Source organism: Struthio camelus, chromosome 1 (assembly GCF_040807025.1).
Source record: "Struthio camelus isolate bStrCam1 chromosome 1, bStrCam1.hap1, whole genome shotgun sequence".
Taxonomy (NCBI): Eukaryota; Metazoa; Chordata; class Aves; order Struthioniformes; family Struthionidae; genus Struthio; species Struthio camelus.
This window is the reverse complement of record NC_090942.1, coordinates 214797777-214817578: the sequence shown is the minus strand read 5'-3', so window position 1 is coordinate 214817578 and position 19802 is coordinate 214797777. Positions and strand designations below refer to the sequence as shown.

At 42.6% G+C, this 19802-nt stretch overlaps 1 protein-coding gene across 1 annotated transcript in view; it reads left to right on the top strand.

Moving 5' to 3' along the window:
* TYR (tyrosinase) overlaps positions 1–19802 on the top strand; it is a 54286-nt gene that overhangs the window by 26834 nt on the left and 7650 nt on the right. Inside the window, exon 4 of the mRNA XM_009689092.2 lies at positions 18826–19007. Coding sequence (XP_009687387.1) covers positions 18826–19007 — 182 coding nt within the window. The remainder of the gene's footprint in view (positions 1–18825; positions 19008–19802) is intronic.

Genomic DNA, 19802 nt, shown 5'->3' with positions numbered 1-19802 from the left:
TGTGTGCCTGTGCACACATGCACACTCTGCCAAAAGCAGTCCAAGTGAAGTATAATATCATGCAGGTACTGAAGACACTATCACCTGCAGCCACTCTAACATTCCCCAGCAGGCAGGGGAAAGTCTCCTGGATATCAGCTTCAGAGCCCCGTGAAAATGCCAGTAATTCTGCTTGATCAAGACAAGTGTTTCTGGGCTATTCAGCAACATCAGCTGCAATAGACTCCTCTGCAGGATGCTAAAATAACTCATTCTGCTTCAGTGGCAGGCTGGAGAGAGGAGATTTAGGAAATGCCACACTCTGGCTTATCCCAGACTCGAAACAACGAAATGTTTCTTATTGCATTGATTATCAGTGAAGTGTTAATTTGAGAAGTATGTATGGAGCAATCTGTTCCAAAATATATTATGAAGCAAAAACTACACACCCCCTTTTGCTTGTCAGCAGCGCACCATCCACTAACTCAATAGTATGGACATTGTCAGTCCCTATGGACTCAATATACTCACTTTCTTGCCAGTTCTTTCACTCCCTCCAAAAGTCAACGTTACGTCAAAAGTGATTTTGTGGGAAAGTATTCTAACAAGAAGATATTTGATTTTCACTCAGAGGAGATGTCAAAATAAAAGCCTCTTATTTTTACTCTGTTTTTGAAACAGAACATTTTCATTTTCTCTTAAATGTCATCTCAGGTTTTTGAAACCGAAAAATGGCACAAGAAAAAGCAAGTTGTTCTCTTGTTTTGAAATGTTGACAGGAAACAAGAACTTTTTTTAGCAGTTCAAAACTATTTGCTTCAAGAATTTGGAACATTACAAGTGAAATCATTCAAAAAGGATCATTAGAAATTCTTGTAAGGCAACACTGGTTTTCCAGACTCGTTTAATATATGAAATAAAGAGTCATTTCCTTCCTGAACTGTCTCCCGTTGGAGATAACACAGACAAAGCATGAGGTAAAGGAAATATTACCCTCATTTGATATTTGGAAAATATAGACTCACCTTAAGCACAGCTAGGATGGAGATTGTAATGCAACAGTATTTCAGCTAATAATAAAGCAGTGTAAAAATGCAGAAGTCACTGCATAAATCACTGAGTGTGATTAATTCTCTCTCTTGATGTGGGCACAACAAAACTCATTGCTTTTTCAGATACGTTTGCAAAAAATGATGACCCAGGCTAAAAGTCATATTTTCTGGAACCAAATGAACTATAGCTTGGAACCATATCGGAAACATTAGACAAAGGCAGGTCAAGAGGCTGCCATTAGCAACGTACCTCGTCTTGCAGTAAAAGTAAACACACAGTCTTTCTGCATCATGTCAGCATAGAGTCTTACTGTGTCCCACACCATATCGTTCAAAGAGCCTGCATAAATGCAGTAGATGAGGTGAAGTCCTCTGCGTAATTGCCCCTGGCAGGAAGGAGAAATGCAGTTAAAGTCCCTGCATTGAGGAAAAGTATGAGCATCACTGGTCTACCGCTTTTCCCAGGAATAACCTAAGTGTCCAGCCCCTGAGAATTGTTATTGACTTAGGATATTCTTTGCTGCTTTCAGAAGATGATTGGGATGATGGTATGTAGCTGGACAACCCCTCACAAACACTACTTTACCCCATAAGCTTTTGCATTTCCTAATATATTCTTTGATATGCAATAGCCGGGTGAAATCTTGTGGAAGCTGGTGGATGAGACAGTCATTTTGCACTCAGGACAAATGTCTACATCCTTTATGTTGCCTTTTGGAATGAAACATCTGGAATATAAAGTGGAATGAAACATCTGGGATATAAGTGGAATGAAACATCTGGAATGAAACATCTGGAATATAAAGTGCTGCTGCCCGCAAAGAGGGACTGTGTTCGCAGTGCGGCAGAGATGCGAGTACCGGGGTGGGAGGCATCAGTGGGGGCTGCATGGTGTCAGTGGGACTGCAGGCATATGCTACGTGTGTGCAAGGCTGGTAAAGAGGGAAAGAAGAAAAACCACTTCAGAAGCAGACAGAGGAGGCAGCAGAAAGCCAAGGACAGCTGAAGAAGCACATAAATGTGAGCATTGTGGGGTATTAACACAACATCCCAAGAAGCCCCAGTAAACGCTTGTATCTGTAGGGCTATGAATAGTGGGGAGCTCTGGTTAGGAGGTTATGTTGGCCCTCAGAGAGAAAAGCTGTGCTAATGCAGGGATCTCCCTTGTACCTGGAGACACAGCAAGAGAGCATTAGCATTGGAGCTGTTAACCTGTTAACAAATTAACTCCCTGCTAAAACACTAACTACCTGTGAACACGTACGCCTGCATTAGTGACACAACTGACAGACCTGTTTATTTTCTCCCTCTAAGGTTTGTTTCTTTCCTCTAAGGAAACACACAGCCAGTATTAGCTTAGCTTTATTCTTCTTGAGCCACACAATGTGGATTTGTCCTTTTGAGCCCCACTTACAGTTAGGGGTGAGCCCCACTTACAGTTAGTAGAGTGAGACTAGTGACTAGCTCAGCTACAGACATCTCTGCTGAGACATCTTTTTTTATGTGTTTTGATCAGATGAAACCTCCCCAAATATTTATCTTTATTTTTATTTTAGTATATAATAGTTACATATTTTTATATATAGTATTTATATTTATATTTATGCTTATTTATCTCTGCACAATATCTAGCACAGAAGGTCCACCTAAATTCAGGTTTCTAGAGATTAGTAAAATATAAACAACCACAGCATATATAATGCTTAAGGTGCCTGCTTGTGTATGTACAACTGAGGCTGTGAAAGTTATTTCCTCACCTTCAAAGCCCTGGGGGAAATTAATTACATTCCCTGCAAAGCCTCCTGGGTGGCAGTTGCTTGTCAGACTTTTCCTCCCTGACTGGCATGTATTACAGAGCCCGTGCCGAGACGAGAGCTCTGACAAGCATGCCCGATGTACCTCCCGCCAGCGGGCTCTGCAGCATGGGAGCGTGCCGGCCAGCAGGGAAACCCAGCTCTCACCCTTCTCCGATGGGTAACAAAATCGCTTCAGCACTGGCTGCTGTTGTGCTGGAAGCCACCAGGTTACAGAACCTGCACTGTTTTAAAAGGGGGAATAGCAGAGAAAGAGAACTGGTCTCCAGGAATGAATTTCATTTTAGGGAAGGCCAGAAGCTTGTGACTTTGGTCACAAGCTTTACTGGTACCCACAGACCCCTACCACAAGCATAAGATATGCAGTAGATCAGTACTGAAGGCGTGGGAAACTTAAGCCCAGAATTTTTTGGAAATTATAGTGCGGAAAGATTTGTTTTAGTTTTGCTTCCCCTTGGGGATGTCTACAAATTCCTTTGTAAGAGGACACAGAGTCCCTGTATTACCACAAGCCGTGTAGTTGCACCCAGCTAGTGCTGAACCTGAGCTGATAACCCTCCCCTCTTCACCTCTTAGGCTTAGCATCATGTTCACCAGAGCTATGTAGCTTGTTTGATAGAGCTGACTCACTCAAAGTGGGCTCAGTATGTGGGTAGAGTGAGTTCTCATCTACTGCAAAATATCACATAAATATATCCATAGAAAACAGAGTGTAAGTGGGAAGGTTGGGGTGTTGCTGAGAAACACAGCTCCCCAGTATCTCTCCTTTAATATCCTTGTGTCTGGGGCTGAAATGCAAATTGCACACCGAGAAACTGAAGCTAGACTATTACATCTATTTTAGTAAGGAAGTTAGGGTTCCTGCTACAGCAACTCCCAAGCACCCAGGGGACGCAGGACGGTCACATCACAGGTCCATCTAACCTATATCATGTCTTCAGTAGTGGCCAGGGACAGATGACTAGGGAAGAAATACAGGCTTACAGCAACCCTCCTCCTGCTTTGCCCATTTGACTGGCAAGGGCCAAGCTTATTTAGTACACTTAAAGTTGCACATGCATCTTCATTAACCTGCACTCCTTCAAGTAAGCACACTGGCAGTCCACAGATAGACTGTACAGAATCACAGGTAGAAGGAAACAGAGATAAGAAACACACTGGAGATAAACTTAGTTTTGTATTAATTGTGCAACCATAAAACCTAGAGTGCTGCAGATCCACCTTGCTTCAGGGGAATGGGGAGAGGAAGGTTAAACAGACATCTTGTGGATTATATGTGAAATACAGTAGTTGGCAATCTCACCTGCCTTGTCATTATTCAGGTTAGGCGTTTGTAATGGTCCATTCTGCTCCTAAAATCAATAATATAGGAGGTTCAGTACACGTAGTTTTATTTAAAGTGCGTGTTTCATATCACTGTTATTGCAAGATTTTAGTTCACGGAATGCAGCTGTAAAATGGATCACCTTGTACACTGCATATTCTACAAGTGATTAGTGTTTTTTAAAAGGAAAGGTTACTTTGCCCAGAAAATGGGCAAGCACAATATCGTTAGTCTTCACCTATTCTCATAATGCTAGAGGAGGAGAAAGCTCTCTCTGTGATACAGCGATCAAGACAAACTCTGATGCAGACAGCCAGTGGAGCATTGAATTTCCTTCCTGCAGCACTTTTGCAATAATAGCTGCCATAATTGTTCAAATTGTAAAAAATCACAGGAAAACATGGTACTTTTCTCACCTACATGTAGGTACCTTCTATTCATCAAAAGAAATTATCACTTTGCTACCGCAGATGTGATTTATATAGTGCATGCCCTTGTGAACCGCAATAATGACAATCTCTCAGTCTCAAAAGAAATGAATTACAGAGCACAGGAGTGGGTTACATAGAGTCAGTCCAGCTACCTCCACAGCAGTCCATTTTAATCTGCTTGTTATCTTTCCCTTCAGGCGAAGCTAGTTATTAAACTTTGGAGCAACTGGCATTTGTACTCTCTCTTACTTCAAGTAATGTTTTCCTTTTAGCTGCAAACTGTGGTAACAATGAACCTGAGAAAGTTAACACAGGAAACTTACTCCAGTAAATGTCAACTGCATTTTTCATGCAACACATCATTGCATTTGTATTTCCTTATTTACAAAGGACAGAGGACACACCATCATCTTTCATATTTACCTTGGCTTCTACAGTGACAGAGAACATCGGGGACATAAATCTGAATGAGAAAAAAATACTTTTAGCCAAAAATTGACCTGGTGAAATAACATATGCTATGACAGCTATTTTAAGGAACAATAATTCCTTCCTGCATCGAGGTAGAGTCACTGCTGACTTTCACGGGTATAAAGCTGAGCGTGACTCAACTAACAAAAGTGACAGAGTTTAGATCAGATATCTGACTGAATCTCAGTCCAGCTAAGCCTGACCTAAAGTCACCTTTTTTTCTAGGAAAGGTGCAGAAAAAGCCTCAGTATGTGTTGGCTTGCTCTATCAATAACTGCATTATAGTTAGGCAACCACCTAGTCCCACATTAGACTATACTCGTATTTTTCTGCACAGATTCTTAGACAATTTCCAAAGCTGGGCTTCTGCCGTTAGTGCAGTGAGTGATGTGCTTATCCTTTATCTCCTTCTCCAGTAGGAATAAAGCTCTTTATACTGTAATCCATCAGCAAACGATCAAATATGGGCTCAGCTCAGTGCTTGTTGGTTCAGCCTACGCTATTTCCTGAAAAGGGAGAAGAACAGACTCTTTCAGTCAGATTCATTGACTGGAATACTGAGTTACAAGGCTGCTCAGCAGGTTGGGCTTCGTCATACAGGAGCCGTGCCCTAGACTTATATACTACTGGATCAAAGCCCCAAGCAGCCATATGGATTTCCCGGGAAAAGTTAGGTGTTTGAGAATACGATTCCTGGGAGTCGGCACAGTAAACGGGGAAGTGAAAGCTAGGCATTCAGCAGCTCTCTCTGCGAGAGGAACAGTCCTTATTCCTATGCTGCTGGCAGCTATACTTCTCTGTCCGGGGTTGTTATGTGTGAATTCTCTTCTAGACTCAGGGGCCTGTGCATTTTTTTCTCACAACTGAGGTTGGAGGAGCTGCTACCTGCTTTACTGTAGAAGAAAACCACTTAGAGCACTACGTTATTATTGGAGCAGTGAGGGGAACATGCACAGCTCTCTGCGCCCACGGGGGCATACTGCGTGTCAGGGAGAGACCCAACCACCTGTTCTCCAGCTGGCTACGGTTACTTCATTGTTTGACACAAAGAGGAACAGTTTCAGCCAGAACATCTTCCCCTCATCCTAGACGGGTGGTGAGGGCATTTTACAGGTACGGGGAAATCTGCTATAAATCACAGTAGTAGTGGGAAGATATCTCATATCCCAGGTGATCACAGTAACCTTGAAGCTTTCAGTAAGGTCAAATGTGGGCAAAGAAAGGAGCATTGGTCATCTCTTAGATGGGATTGGTCATGCTGCATTATGCCTGTACTCTCTCCCTCCCTTTTACTTCCTTTATCTATCACTCTCCGAACACCCAGTTTGTGGTGTGCCACAAATGAGAACCGAGGAGGTGGAAGAAGTGCAGATGCTTGCAGTGGGATGGTGAAGCAGACCAGTGCCAAGATCCTTGGATGCCACATGGCTCCCCAGCTCTGGTGATGCTTTGTAAGGAGCTTAAAGATATCAATACGGTACACATTATTGTGACGCATCCAGAGAATTACCCTTCAGGAATCAGCCTGCAGCCGATATCAGTTTGGCTAGATAAGCAAGCTGCTTTGAATTACCTGTGCATTTTCTCTCACTGTTTCAGGTGGTCTAATCCACTGTGGTCAACAAAAGTGAAAAACCTTCTTAGTTCAAAAGGTGGAGTAAAGGTAAACAATATACCAGGCCAGACCTTCCCTGAAAATGAGTACTCACATTTCAAAGACATGGCTTTGATCTACAGGGGAATAAATGCTGTAAGATAAAACTTTATCTCACGCTATTATGTGAAAGAGCAGCTCCATTGGGCTAAAACATCCTTTTTCTATCTGTTTTGTGCAAAACTTTGTTTAAAGAGTTAGCAGTTGCTGAGTCCAGTAGCTCCGTAATGCCAAGGATGCCACAGCTCCCTGTCTTCAGGTCCAGCCAATACTGAGGCTGATTACGAATTCCTAGTAAACACATGTACGCATAATAAATATACAAATATACATGGCCAGCCATGCACATCAACACAGAAAACACAGCACTCACACAAACATAAACAGCACAAATGGCTTTATCCCGTTCCCCTTTCTGGCTGACCACGATTAACACCTGTTAGTGGAAAATACCTATACCTATACCTATACCTATACCTATACATATACATATACAATGTGGATTCCCTAGAAACTGGCCTTAAATACTCAGTCCTTTCGGTAGCAGGCCCCTGGATCCCTGGTCTCCCAAGTTGCTGGTACCTGGGTATATGGGCCCCTGCACACATATACACATGCACACACACACATACACACACACACATGCACATGCACACTCACTTTGTGAATGTCTTTGGTAACTTGCCTTAGACACACAGTCTATCCAGTATCTGCCCACGAATCTCCTCTTTTCCTAGTTGCCTCTCGCAGAGACGCACACACAAACGAGTCTCTCGGGCAGCTGGTCCAGACCTATGACCTTGCCAGTAGCTGATCCTGGGCCCCACAGCCACTTTAGCAGCTGGCTTGGACCCCCTGGTCCCTCCAGGAGCCAACTCTCAGATGACTCTGGTCTCTCCAGTACCTAACCCAGGCTTGTGGCCACTCTAATATCTAGCTCCAAAGCCTCTTATCTACTCACTGCCTGGTCTGGCTTCATGTTTGCCAGCAATCACACACTGACATACATACCCTGACAATAAGCCTACTCTCCAGCCTCTCTAGTTGCTGGCACCCCAGATACGCAGGCCTCTGTGACCCACGGTCTTTCTGTAGTTGTTGGCACTTAGACCTCCATACGCGTGCATTTACACACAAGGGAGAGTCCCCCACACAGGAAAATAGTTAGAAATAGAGTCTAGTAAGAAGATAGGACAGACTGAAGATAGGACAGACAGAGAGAAAAAACTTCTTCGCTGTGAGGGTGACAGAGCATTGGAACAGGTTGCCCAGAGAGGTAGTGGAGTCTCCTTCCCTGGAGATATTCAAAACCCGTCTGGATATGATCCTGGGCAATATGCTCTAGGTGACCCTGCTTGAGCAGGGAGGTTGGACTAGATGATCTCCAGAGGTCCCTTCCAACCTAAATCGATTCTGTGATTCTGTGATTCTGTGATTCTGTGACTGTGGTGGACATGGCCAGACAAGCATATTCACCACCCCCTGTTTAGACCTGATCAACCCATTTTATCCCCTTTTCCATCTATTTTCCCACACATATTCCTCCCCAAACCACCTTCATGTCTTCATTTCCCCAGCCTTGGTTCCTGCCCTAAACATCCCATAATAAGCCTTGTACAATCCCACAATGCTCTTCCCCAGCAATCTATAACAAGTCCCACATCTCAGAGGCAGTAGCCTCCTTGGGCTGTAATGTGATGGAGAGAGCCTCCCCTGTTGACACCTCTAGTGGGTTTCACACTCAGACCGTGGGTGATTCGTTCTCTTGTGACAGCCCTGGGAGCAGCTGGGTCACGGTGCTCCATTTGCTCTGATTGGGTTATTGGGGTTCCTCCACCTGCTGCTGCTCATCCATGCTCCTTCATTTGTGGCGCTTAGCCTTTAGTCACATAAACTAACAAAGTAGTATAGCCTGCATTTGAAATGAAACCTCCCTAAAATGAGAGCTGGGCTTCTTTGATTCTCTTCACATTGGCTGCTAAGGAGGCTTTTGTATAACCTTTGGGAACACTGCACTTGACTGCTAGCAGTGAAGCATACCCAGTGTGGGCTGGGCAGTCCTTGATCCTCTTCGGCATTACAGCTCACCAGGACCAAGATGTGTGGATTCTGGATGAACCTGCAGCCAAAATTGTCCTTACTTGGGATTTCCTGAGTGCATCAACATGTATAGAAGCATAGAATGAGAATAATTCAGATAGGGACTTGCCAGGAGAGCCAAGCTGTCCAAGGAAACACTCAGGTTAGAGCCAAGGATCTTAGTGACCAATTGTAGCGTATCTTGCAAGCAAGTGCCCTACGTGTGAATGTTCCTCACAAGGCTATGATCACTTCTCAGCTGTAGGTATATAGTTGAAATCGGTAAGTCCTTTGCTCACCTTTTTCCCAGTCCAGAAGGACCAGCCCAGCCAGGTGTCCTTTTGGAGCATGCAGTGGTGTTACCCACAGTCAGGGTGAAGGACACACAAGTGCAGAATAGCCAGCAGGTGTGGTCTTTATTCGCATATACCACATATATAGTGATATTGGATCTCCTTGTTACCTTGCTATTAGAGCCTATCTTTTTTTCATTTTTTCTCCTGTCTTTCTCTCCACCCAGCCTGTCCCATCACCCTCCCCTCTCCTGATCTGTCATAACAACATACTGTTGGGAGCAGGATGAAGCACAAACCCATAAGAGCTATCACTCTCACAGGCTCTTGCTGCCAGTTTCCCAGGGCACAGAGTTCTCACCAGTCTCGGTGTCCCAGGATGGTCCCATCACTCTCCAGACACAGGCAAGGACAGAACACTCACAACTCCGCTTTCCACCTTGCTTACCCAGCTAGCCCTGACCTCGGCCACACACCCGTCCTGGCCTCATGTCTGTATTTACTCATGTCCGTGCCAAATTCACTGTACAAGAACTATCAGGCAGCCTGGCTGCTGCTGTTGTGGAGAAAATATCTTGGAGATGGAGCTTGTCTGGGTAGGCACACCCCAGCAGGCTGATCAAAGCGGAGGAAGGGCAGGTTTGGCACAGACCTTCAGGCAAATAGCCAGAGCTGTTATCACTGATACTTGTCATCTTACCTTGTGTGAGCTGTCAGGTAGAGTTATGGAAGGAGTTGTGAGGAAGGCTGCAATACCCAGCCGTCTAGGTCAGGCCTGGCACAATTCCCCCTTCTTTCTTTTTGTGCTCTGTGGTGCTGGACAATAATGATGAAAATCAAGCAGGGCACCACATGGAGAGTAGCAGAGTGGGGTCACACAATGTAAATGATGCAGAGGAACCATGGACTGGCATTGGAGTGGCTGGACGGTTACTGCAGGGTGTCATGGGAGAGGCGTTGTGCCCAAGGTGCCCCATGCACACTGTAGTGGGGGAGTGACTGCAGAAGTCTGCAAGTCCACCAGGAGCAAGGACTAGGACACAGAGCAAATATTGTAACCCCAGCAGTCCTCAGGAGTGATTCAACAGCAGGAGAGACAGGGCCATGGAGATCTTGGCTGGGCTTCTTACAATAATTGGGGATAGCGTCTTAATTTTTAATCAGACACTTGCATTATGACCAGTACAATTTGTTTATGAGCCTGAGAGTCCCCGTAGCGTCTTCAGCCAACTTAAAAAAAAAAAAAAAAGAAAGAAAGATACTGCAATATAACCTCATAGATTGGCAAACAGTACAGTGCCTTGACTTTACAGCCTCAGCCTTAGCAGCTCTTCCAGGATTGAAGCACCAATGTTTCTCCTAAACACTTGGGATGGGAATTACCTGAGGTGACTTTGTAATATCAGGTGACTACTGCCAACTTTAAAGTGATGACTACTGTGTGATCATAGTCCTGGGACTGGCACTTCAGCCCTCCTCAATTTGTTTCTGTTCTCCTTTCTTTCCAAATGCAAATATATCTTGTTTGCCAGATTTCTTTTACAGAACGTCAAATCTCATGATAACGGAATAAATTGTATAAGTGGGTATACAATTGTCCTGCCTTCCTTCTACCATAGTATGCCTGATCTGGCCTCACTTTCACGATTGCAAATCAGGAATGAATGAATCTGTGTCAAATCTGGTGCAAGTAGTGACACAGGTACATATTTGAATGCGATAAAGTGATAAAATTAACAGCCGAACTGTTACTACTGTCTGTGTGCATGCTTAGCAGAGGCATGGACTTATCAGGCTAAGGCTGGTCAGAAACAAAGGGCACAGTTTTACAGTTGCTTTCAGTCAGCATAACCTGCACATCACCACCAGAAAAACGCTCCTGCTCCCCTCTTGCCACTGCCTGGTGGCGCTCACTTCTGCTCTTCCCTTGTGCTGGTACTGACTTTCATGCAACGACATGATGAATCAGGTCTGGGATTTTATCTAACCTCAGCTATTTGAGAACAAATAAAAAGAAACAAAATGCTCGGTTTTAAAGCAAATGGGTCCTGTGTATGATATGATAGTACAGACACAACGAAGGTGAGGACAAGACGGTAGAGGAAAGCAGGGCTGCATCATCCGTAGCAATACGGACATGAAGTGATCACGAACCTTCAGCATAAGGAGAATATAGTCCTTCTCCCACCAGGGACACGTGCAGCATCATGCATGCTCCTGGCTATGTGGCAGTGAAATTCCTATACAGATACACAGCCTTATTCTTCTGCTTTCCCTCTCTCCAGGCCTTCTTAATTGCAGGGTAATTAGGTATAGAAGGTATTACTTCTATTGCAGGTAACAAAGGTTTAAACTTCTGGACAGTCTTCCTGAATGGCCAGTTGGGTTTATGCTGCATGTCAGTGTCTCTGCGGTGGTTCAATACAAGGACATCTTTGGGAAATATTTAAGATATGTTTTCTCCTTGTACACCGCGATCTATCAAGTGCAGCTCTGATCACAACTGTGGAGATACACTGTTGGGAAACTGTTCTTAGAAGTGACTCTTTCCAAAATGATAAAGAAAATAGTTATTCTAGCTGTTTTACTTTACTTTTTACAGGTTTTAAGTTTCCCTTCCTGTGAGCAACATCTTATATCAAAACACACAGCACTAGCTAGAACAATATGAAGTTATCCAGCCTACATACAGCAGTGCTGCTTGTACTCTGCTTGATATTTCCCACTGGCAACATAAACCTATTTATTTTGACTCATCCTTTCATTAGCTGTAATCCCTGTTGCATATACTATTCATAGAACAACATGAATCTGGTGATATATTTTAGTAGCCTTTTTAAAATGGTCCTCAAATCAATCTTACTTTTCCTCCCCCTACTCTTTAAACCAAGATTTTTCAAATTAATTTTCTACTAAGGTTCTTTTCTTTTCACTTTGTATAATCTCGTATGTATGGAGCAGAACAAGGAAATTATTCAGATCCATTTCATGTGCAATCAGATGGAAGTGATATATCCATGTCTTTTACAGATGGCTTTAATTTCCTCTGTACAAGTACCTTACCACACTAAAATCCTTCGCAAAACTGAAGCATTCTCCAGAATGAAAATTTAAACTACTGAAGCATCAACACACCTATTGGGAGTCCTTATTACTTATTACTGTGTATCAGCTTGTTAGACCTAACCATGCTGGTACATAGAAGTATTAGGATTATTAAAAGTCAGAGACATCTGGACATACATTTATAGCAAAACTCTAAATGAAACTGAGACCACCTGCTTTGCAATAATATAATCTAACTCCTGGAGACATCACAGTCTAATAGGCACAGAGTGGCCCCATAGTTGAGGTCCTACTCCATTGCCACCTATCTGATGTGATCTTGGGTAAGCCATTTTTACAATGTGCCTATATTCTGTAAAGTAAAATGATGCTTCTAATGCTTTGTGAAAGTTCTCTAATATGCAGAAATGCTATTTTTGACTCTTGACTTTTTGAGAATAATTCTGACCTGAAAACCTCCCTCAGTTATTTCTGAGTCGAGCACTTGATTTCTGATTGAATCAAAGAGTTAAAGTGATTGTGATAATGTCCCTAAATTAGTTGTTCCAAGGTTTAAATACAAACACTGAGCTTTATTTTAGCCTAAATTAGTCTAAGTCTACCCTATTGTACAACACTAAAATACTATTTCTTGTCACAAAATACTCTTTGAACAGATTCTTGGTCATCATACTCCGGTAATTCTTAAATCTTCAGTGTTTGGTTTAATAAAACTACAACCTTAAAATCATTCTTGCTTTGCAAGTACAATATACAGAATGAGCCTCTTTGTGCTCTAAACATGAGACAGATTTTTATTCAAAATTCAAATTATTCTCCTATCCCTTTCGGTTTCTTATCTTGTCACGCTGGATCCCTTCCATTTGAAGAAAAAGTTTCTTACATCTTGTTACCAAAACAATCTCCTGTAAGTCACTTGTAGAAGTCAATGTAAGCCACAAAACCCGTGATGAAAAGGATCCAATGTTCTTTTGGAAATAATGACCCGATATAGTTAATGGCCTACCATTAACATGTCATAATTGCATATCAAGTCTTTTTTTTTTTTTTTTTTAAACAGTAATCATGTTTTATATGTGCAAAGTGCCTGTCATGAAGGAATCTTAAGCCACAGAGAGCCAAGGCAGTTTGCTCCGTTCACCAGCCACAATTACTCAAAGGGTTTGGATAAATTGGCCCATGCCATTGGGGGGGGGGGGGCTAAAAATTAAAGATATAGTTTCTGAATGTCACATTTTTCAATGTCTGACCCTTTTGCCGAAATGAGCCCCCTGATAACTGCTGATAACTGGGGTTAGTTTTCCTCAGCCCAAGCAGGATAGCCCACTCTGGTGGATTCACTCCCTCCTCCAAACCAAATGCTTCCTATTAGATGACCTCAAGCTCTGAATGTCTTAGTCCTGGGAAGATGATAAGGAAGGAATTTGATGGGACGAAAAGGTCTTTTTTTTTTTTTTTTGCGTAGGGCAATTTTGTATCTCTAAGTGAGGCCAACATATTTGCCTCTTGTTTTGTAGCCAAACTGATGGTAATCTTTGCTTTTCACATAGCAACTGCTCTTTGTTTTTTTCCTTCTTCTCTTCTCTGTTAATGAGTATTTATGATCTATCCTTGTTACATTCTAGGTTAGGTTCTCCCTTGAATCTAATTCCCAATGGCTTTTCATTAGCTCTTCTCTTCTTTCCTTTATACCACCTTATATTTCCCACCACCCTCAGGTCCCATCTGCTCTCTTCAACACCACCAACATCTCCCGGATGACATCAGTTTGGCTGGGATTACAATAGTAAAAAAAAAAAATCTCCATGTCTGGAGAATGTCACCCCTACTTGTGCAAAAAAATAATGAGCTGTTTGCTCTCTTTGTCTACATCCTGAGGAAGATCAACCAGGACTGCTATAGGAATCAGACAGCTCTCTCCCTTACTGAACCTCTGTTTAGTATTATTTTCACATAGGACACAGAAGACCTATGGAAATTGTATATCGTGGGTCCCTGATTCTTTGCTGTCTTTTTATTACTGCTGGTCTCAACTATACCAAGGAAGGGAGGCCTTTAGTTGTCATTCTATTCATAGTCTTCCTCTGTTAGGGTCTCAGGGCCAGGGGAGGACGTGGGGGTTCCTGTAAAGAAAACAAGACAGCAGTGTTTTTCCAAGACAAGCAAGAAACCCGGTACAGGCAGTTCAAGTCTGCTGTTCTGCTACACACTTGGCTTTTCTACAGAGGACATCACTACGCCACAAAGGGACCAGCCAGTTGTATCAGGTTAACAAAGCAGGCTATGTCTATGTGTGTGTGCAGTTTTAATTCTGCAGTCCTAAGGTATCCTTCCAAGCCTGTAGCTACTGAGCAAAGTATAGAAAATAAGTGTATATTTTCAAGGCACTAAAAGGAAGTAACTTACAAATGGCTGCTTTTAAAAGAAGAAAACATAGCTCTACCAGCAGTGCAGTGGGTAGATCAGCATCTGATGACTGCAGTACTGAGTTATCTTTGCCATAGAACACATGCCAGTTATCTGATAGAGCTAGCATTTTCTGTAGACTGAGACACATGAACAAACTGTCATACGATCCATTGTAAATGTTTAGATGTGTTCTCTTTGCCTACAGGAAAGGATAACATTACATGAACGAGAGCATTTTTGATGTTAACTCCTTAAATTAAGACATGCATTGAGAGAGGACAGTTACTACAGATCACCTGAAGAGGGGTAACTTGTCTGATCTCTGAGGCATCACCTCAACCGCAATAATTCTTTTTTTGCACCTCAGTTGAGAAGAAAAAAGTCCTTTTCCTGTTCCTCCTAGAATTTGTAATTCATTGGCACCAATACACTGCAGCAAAAGACAGTGTATTTTCTTCAAACATACGGTTGCTGTGCCCATAGTCTTTTCAGTTAAGGCAAGTCTCCAAGGGACAGCAACACTGTGCCAATGTCACTACCTGACTGATAGCACAAGCCATAGGCTACCTTAGGATTCAGGTTTCTTTAAAAATATGTGAAGAGAGTTAACAGTCTCAGTTTGGGAGTCTCAAAATGTTGCTATTGGATATGAAAAGGCATAAGGTGTCCAGGAAGAACTACTTGTACTTCAAAGCAGAGATGTAGCTTAACTCTGCTCCCTCTTCCTGGCATTTCCTCCTTACCGGATGCAAGTAGGAGGTTTCTTTTCCCACCCAGCTGGAAAACCTGTTTTACAAGGTGAGGGTAAGGTTCTTTCTCTCATAACTTCTCTTACAGAACATGACCAAGGCAGGAAATGGCTGTGCCTTCCTTTTAAAAGGAGAAATACAAACAGGCGAGAATTTAAAAAATACAAGTGATGTATTAGAGCTGTCAGTTTTCTCAGGCAAAAGAAGAAAAACATGAAGATCCTCATGCAAATACTGAGCAGCATGCATTATCTTGCCAGGGAAAGGCTAGTATTGTAACTCCATCTTGTTGAACAAGTTGGGAATAAGCCTTTAAGTGGAAAGAATGAATGCAACTTCATCCAATCACTTTTTTAGCAACTAGCGTACCATACTAATATCTCAAAGTGGCTGAAGAAAAGTCAAGATAAATGCACAGAGCCAGCTATTTCAGAGGAAACAGTGGAAAGCATGACTCTTTAAACCCAGAGGGATATTTATAACATTTCTACAGTGGCTTACTGCTGTGGTATATGAAACAGATTTCAGTAAAGACTATGTGATTTTATGCTGGTGCTATATGGTTAGGGAGGGAACTGCTCATAAACAGCTCACCAAAACATGCAGTATAGCTTGTGCATCAGCAGAACTCATCATATCAGTAATTAAGGGCATATGATTGCATCTGAATCTAAAAATCAGCTGCAAGGACAGATAATTAAATGCCCCTGCTACTGCTAAGAAAAGCTTGACTTCTAACGTAGCAACCACATTCAATGAAAGAATCCAAAGTACATATGTTCATTTCCATGGAAATGCTTTGCATTTGCATTCTATTTAACAGATTACTGTCCTAAGAATTTTTTTTGAAACTGCTTACGAGATTGCAACATTTAAGTCATCTAGATAGGATGCTGCATTTCAGGTTGTCATATGAAGTTTTTTCGGGTGAACGATGGCTTCTAACTCAGAACTGTGTGCTCATCAACCCTCCAGATTTTCACAGTGCAAGTGCTCAGCATTTTCTAAAAAGTGCACCCTAAGCATCATCTCAGATTGAGCATTCAAAAGTTAGGATATGGGTCATCACCAGATTTTGATAAGCTGATCTAAGTTCTGTCTCTGTCTTCTTCCTAAAATGCTACCATGTCCCCAGAATCAAAGTATCTTGGCACTTCTAACTTTCCTGTGCTGTAGAGAAGAGCTGCCTCAGCTCCCATCTTCTACAGCTAGGAAAACCAGACACAGATGGGCAGAGCACCCTACCTAAGAAAACAGTAAAGGTCAGGTAGGGTAAAGACTGGAGTCCAGAATCTCCTCCCTCTTCCTCCCCTCCCCCTAGTCTAGGCTAACGCCCTAATTTCCTTTATATCCTATGTGTTTTGTAATGATTACTGAATTTTCTATGCTGTTCTCCAAAGATGTAATCTGATTACGGAGTTTCTATTCAAACTTTCTTGTGACAACTACAGCTAAAGCCTTGATATCATTGTTTAAATGTATTCATCTGAAAGCTTCAGCTGAACATTATTATTCTGACAAGAGTTTTTCTAGACAGGGCTGATGAAATTAACTGAAGATGAGAGCCACAAATGAAGAATTTAATCAAGATTAATACCTGCATTGTTAAGAGTTGACAAGGTGGATGAACATAGTGATGCTTTCATCTATTAAATCTAAAAAAAGAATCTGGCCCCGGCTCTGTTTTGATGAGTGAGAGTGAGCAAGCTTTAATTTGGTGGGGTAAGCAGATTGTTTCTTAACATTTCTGCCCAAAGGTGGCAGATGAAATCTACCTGCAGAATCCTTGGGTGCTCCACAGAGATCCTGATGCTGTTAAGAACTGATATTGGATTTAGCATCTGTACTTCTGCGAGAACGCCAGTTCCTGAACAACTGGTTATTGTTTACATAGAAGGGGAGTCTGCACCCTCCAGCTTGTGGCCAGTGCTGGGGAGCAGCAAGAAGGAAGTTGCCTAACGAAGTACAATCTCACCGCATCTGATCTGGGCAAACAGTGCAGGATGGGGACAGCAGTGGGTAGCATCAACAGTCCACTGATCATCAGGCAAAACAAGGGAAGAAGCTAGGTCCCAGGTCAGTCCAGGAAACCCAAAGAACAATCCAGTAACAGGGCTGGAGACTGGCACTGCTACAGCATCACTGGGGCTGGGACTGATGGCCCCAGGCTGAGCTGAAATGGGGCTCCTGGACCATAAGCAGGGTGCTGGGGAGGCTCCAGAGAGGCTGGTCAGGGCCATTAACAGCTATTAATGCCCTCTAGACCCTGACAGCCAGGACATGCAGCAAGTTCAAAGCCCCTCAGCATCTGTGGAGCTAGAATCTCAATTAAAGTGCAATTTACAGGTTTCCTTACATCATCATTTCCATCTTTTGTAACTGGTGCATGAATTCAGTGATCCCTCCCTGAACTTGGTGCCAATAATCCCCTTCTACCAAAACCTTCTGAGCAAGCATGGAGATCTCTTTCTTCATGAGTAGGACCTGTACAGCTGCTCTTCTTACAGCATCTTGCCACTGTCCCCATTCCAGTCTGGCACAGCTATTCATTGACAAAGTGAAATCACAGCGTGAGCAGAAGGGGATTTCAGGAGCAAAACCCAGAGCTTTGAAACAAAGTGAGGCAGTGGAGAATTGAGCAGACAGAGCTCAGACACGCAGGGAAGAGAACTGAGAATGTTTTGGAGGTTGTCAGTTTTGCCTTCCAAGCACAACGAGTAGTTGACTTCAAAAAGTGCTGATATAAACTGTTCTCTTTCCATTTTGCGGTGTTTAAGCCTTCTCCCTCCGAGTTAAAGAACAGACGTACAAACCTGAGCTGACAGAGAGCTAAAGACAGAAACCTTTGGCAGGGAGAAATGGAAAGGAACAGCTGAGGTCAGAAGTGTAGGTAACACCTACTGGTGGAGGAAACATCTTTCCTGATGGCTGACCTGCTTTATCAAGTTTTTGGCCTCATGCAGTCTGTTCTTTCTTCCTCAGATGTTTTGAACCCCTTGGTGATGTCAGACCAAGTATTATGTAGCCACATTTTAGTAGAGGAATGAAAGCCTCTGCTTATAATGGGGAGTGAATAGAGAAAAGGGAAAAGAATTGAGCAGCTAGGAACAGAACTATCCAAAAATGGCCGTAAAAGGTTCCGAAGCTGAAGAGGAAGGCCTGGGTTCTTCAGTCTTTTTCTCTATATCCCTCAGAAACATGTGAATTACTGAGCAGAAAATACAGTCAGGTCATACCGACACAGTGAATTGCATTTTGGAATTTAAAAGCATATTCAGCCTCTCTATAGCACTACAGGCCTTTGCTTTTCATTGGCTTGCACAGGAAATCATAATTGAAGTACCTAATCCAGAACTATTTGGAAAGTGTTACACACACATAATCACAAGTTAAAGTGTGTCAATCTGTCTCTAGGGTTCAAGCCCCACTGACAATTTCTGATATCTTCAGGAATAAAATTTCTGCCAGTCTCCACCATTAATAGTCATACTTCTTCTTTTACAGTATTTTTGAGCGGTGGCTAAGAAGACACAGGCCCCTGCGAGAAATTTACCCAGCAGCCAATGCACCTATTGGACACAATCGAGAAAATTACATGGTCCCCTTTATACCTCTTTACAGAAATGGAGAATTTTTTATTCCGTCGAGAGAGCTGGGGTATGACTATGAGTATCTGGAAGAACCAGGTAACATTATAATTTTAAGTAAATGCCAAATTTCCTGCTTTTTACATGAAATATGTCTGTAGAAATATAAGATTAAAAAATCCCCAGTACTTCTATTGCAGATTTTCCCCTGAACACAGTCCCAAATTGCTCCTGCTTGTTTTCATGTTTCTGGTCTGATGGTATATGTAGTCAGTATGATACTATATGAAAAGTGCCAACCAAAAATGAGTAACTGACATCAATCCTACCTATTCTGCCTGTGCTGTGTAACTACAGACTCATTAAGAGCAGAATCTGACCCGGTGAGTCAGCTTATGATCAAAGACAAGGAGAAAAAAGCCTGGATTTTGAGTCTGCTGTTTACCCAGCTCAGGTGAAACTGTGCAACATAAACGGAAACAAGCGGGATTTTCAGATTCTGGACTTTGAAGGGCAGGCAGATCCAAATCTCTCCTTTTCCTTTACAAAAACAATAAAAAACTAGAAGATCCATTGACCTCGTACTTGCTGTGTGGTTATTCATACAGAATGCAACTGGACCATTGATAATGCTTTTTCATTGAATCAAATAGATTTTGCACCGTTTACTGATGGTTTTGACTTGCATTGTTGTTTAGTTTTGACTTGGGCGTTTTGGCCGTTCTCTCAAGCATAGAGAGGAGAGAGGACCCTGGGGCTTTAGCTGCAGGGGAATCTCAGGTAGACTCAGGTCTTGTGCTCACAGTAAAGGACTTCATAATTTCACTTTGGAAGGGCAGCTATCCTTCTTGTTTATGAGAATGATTAAATTCTATTAAAGATATAAAGTTGTCT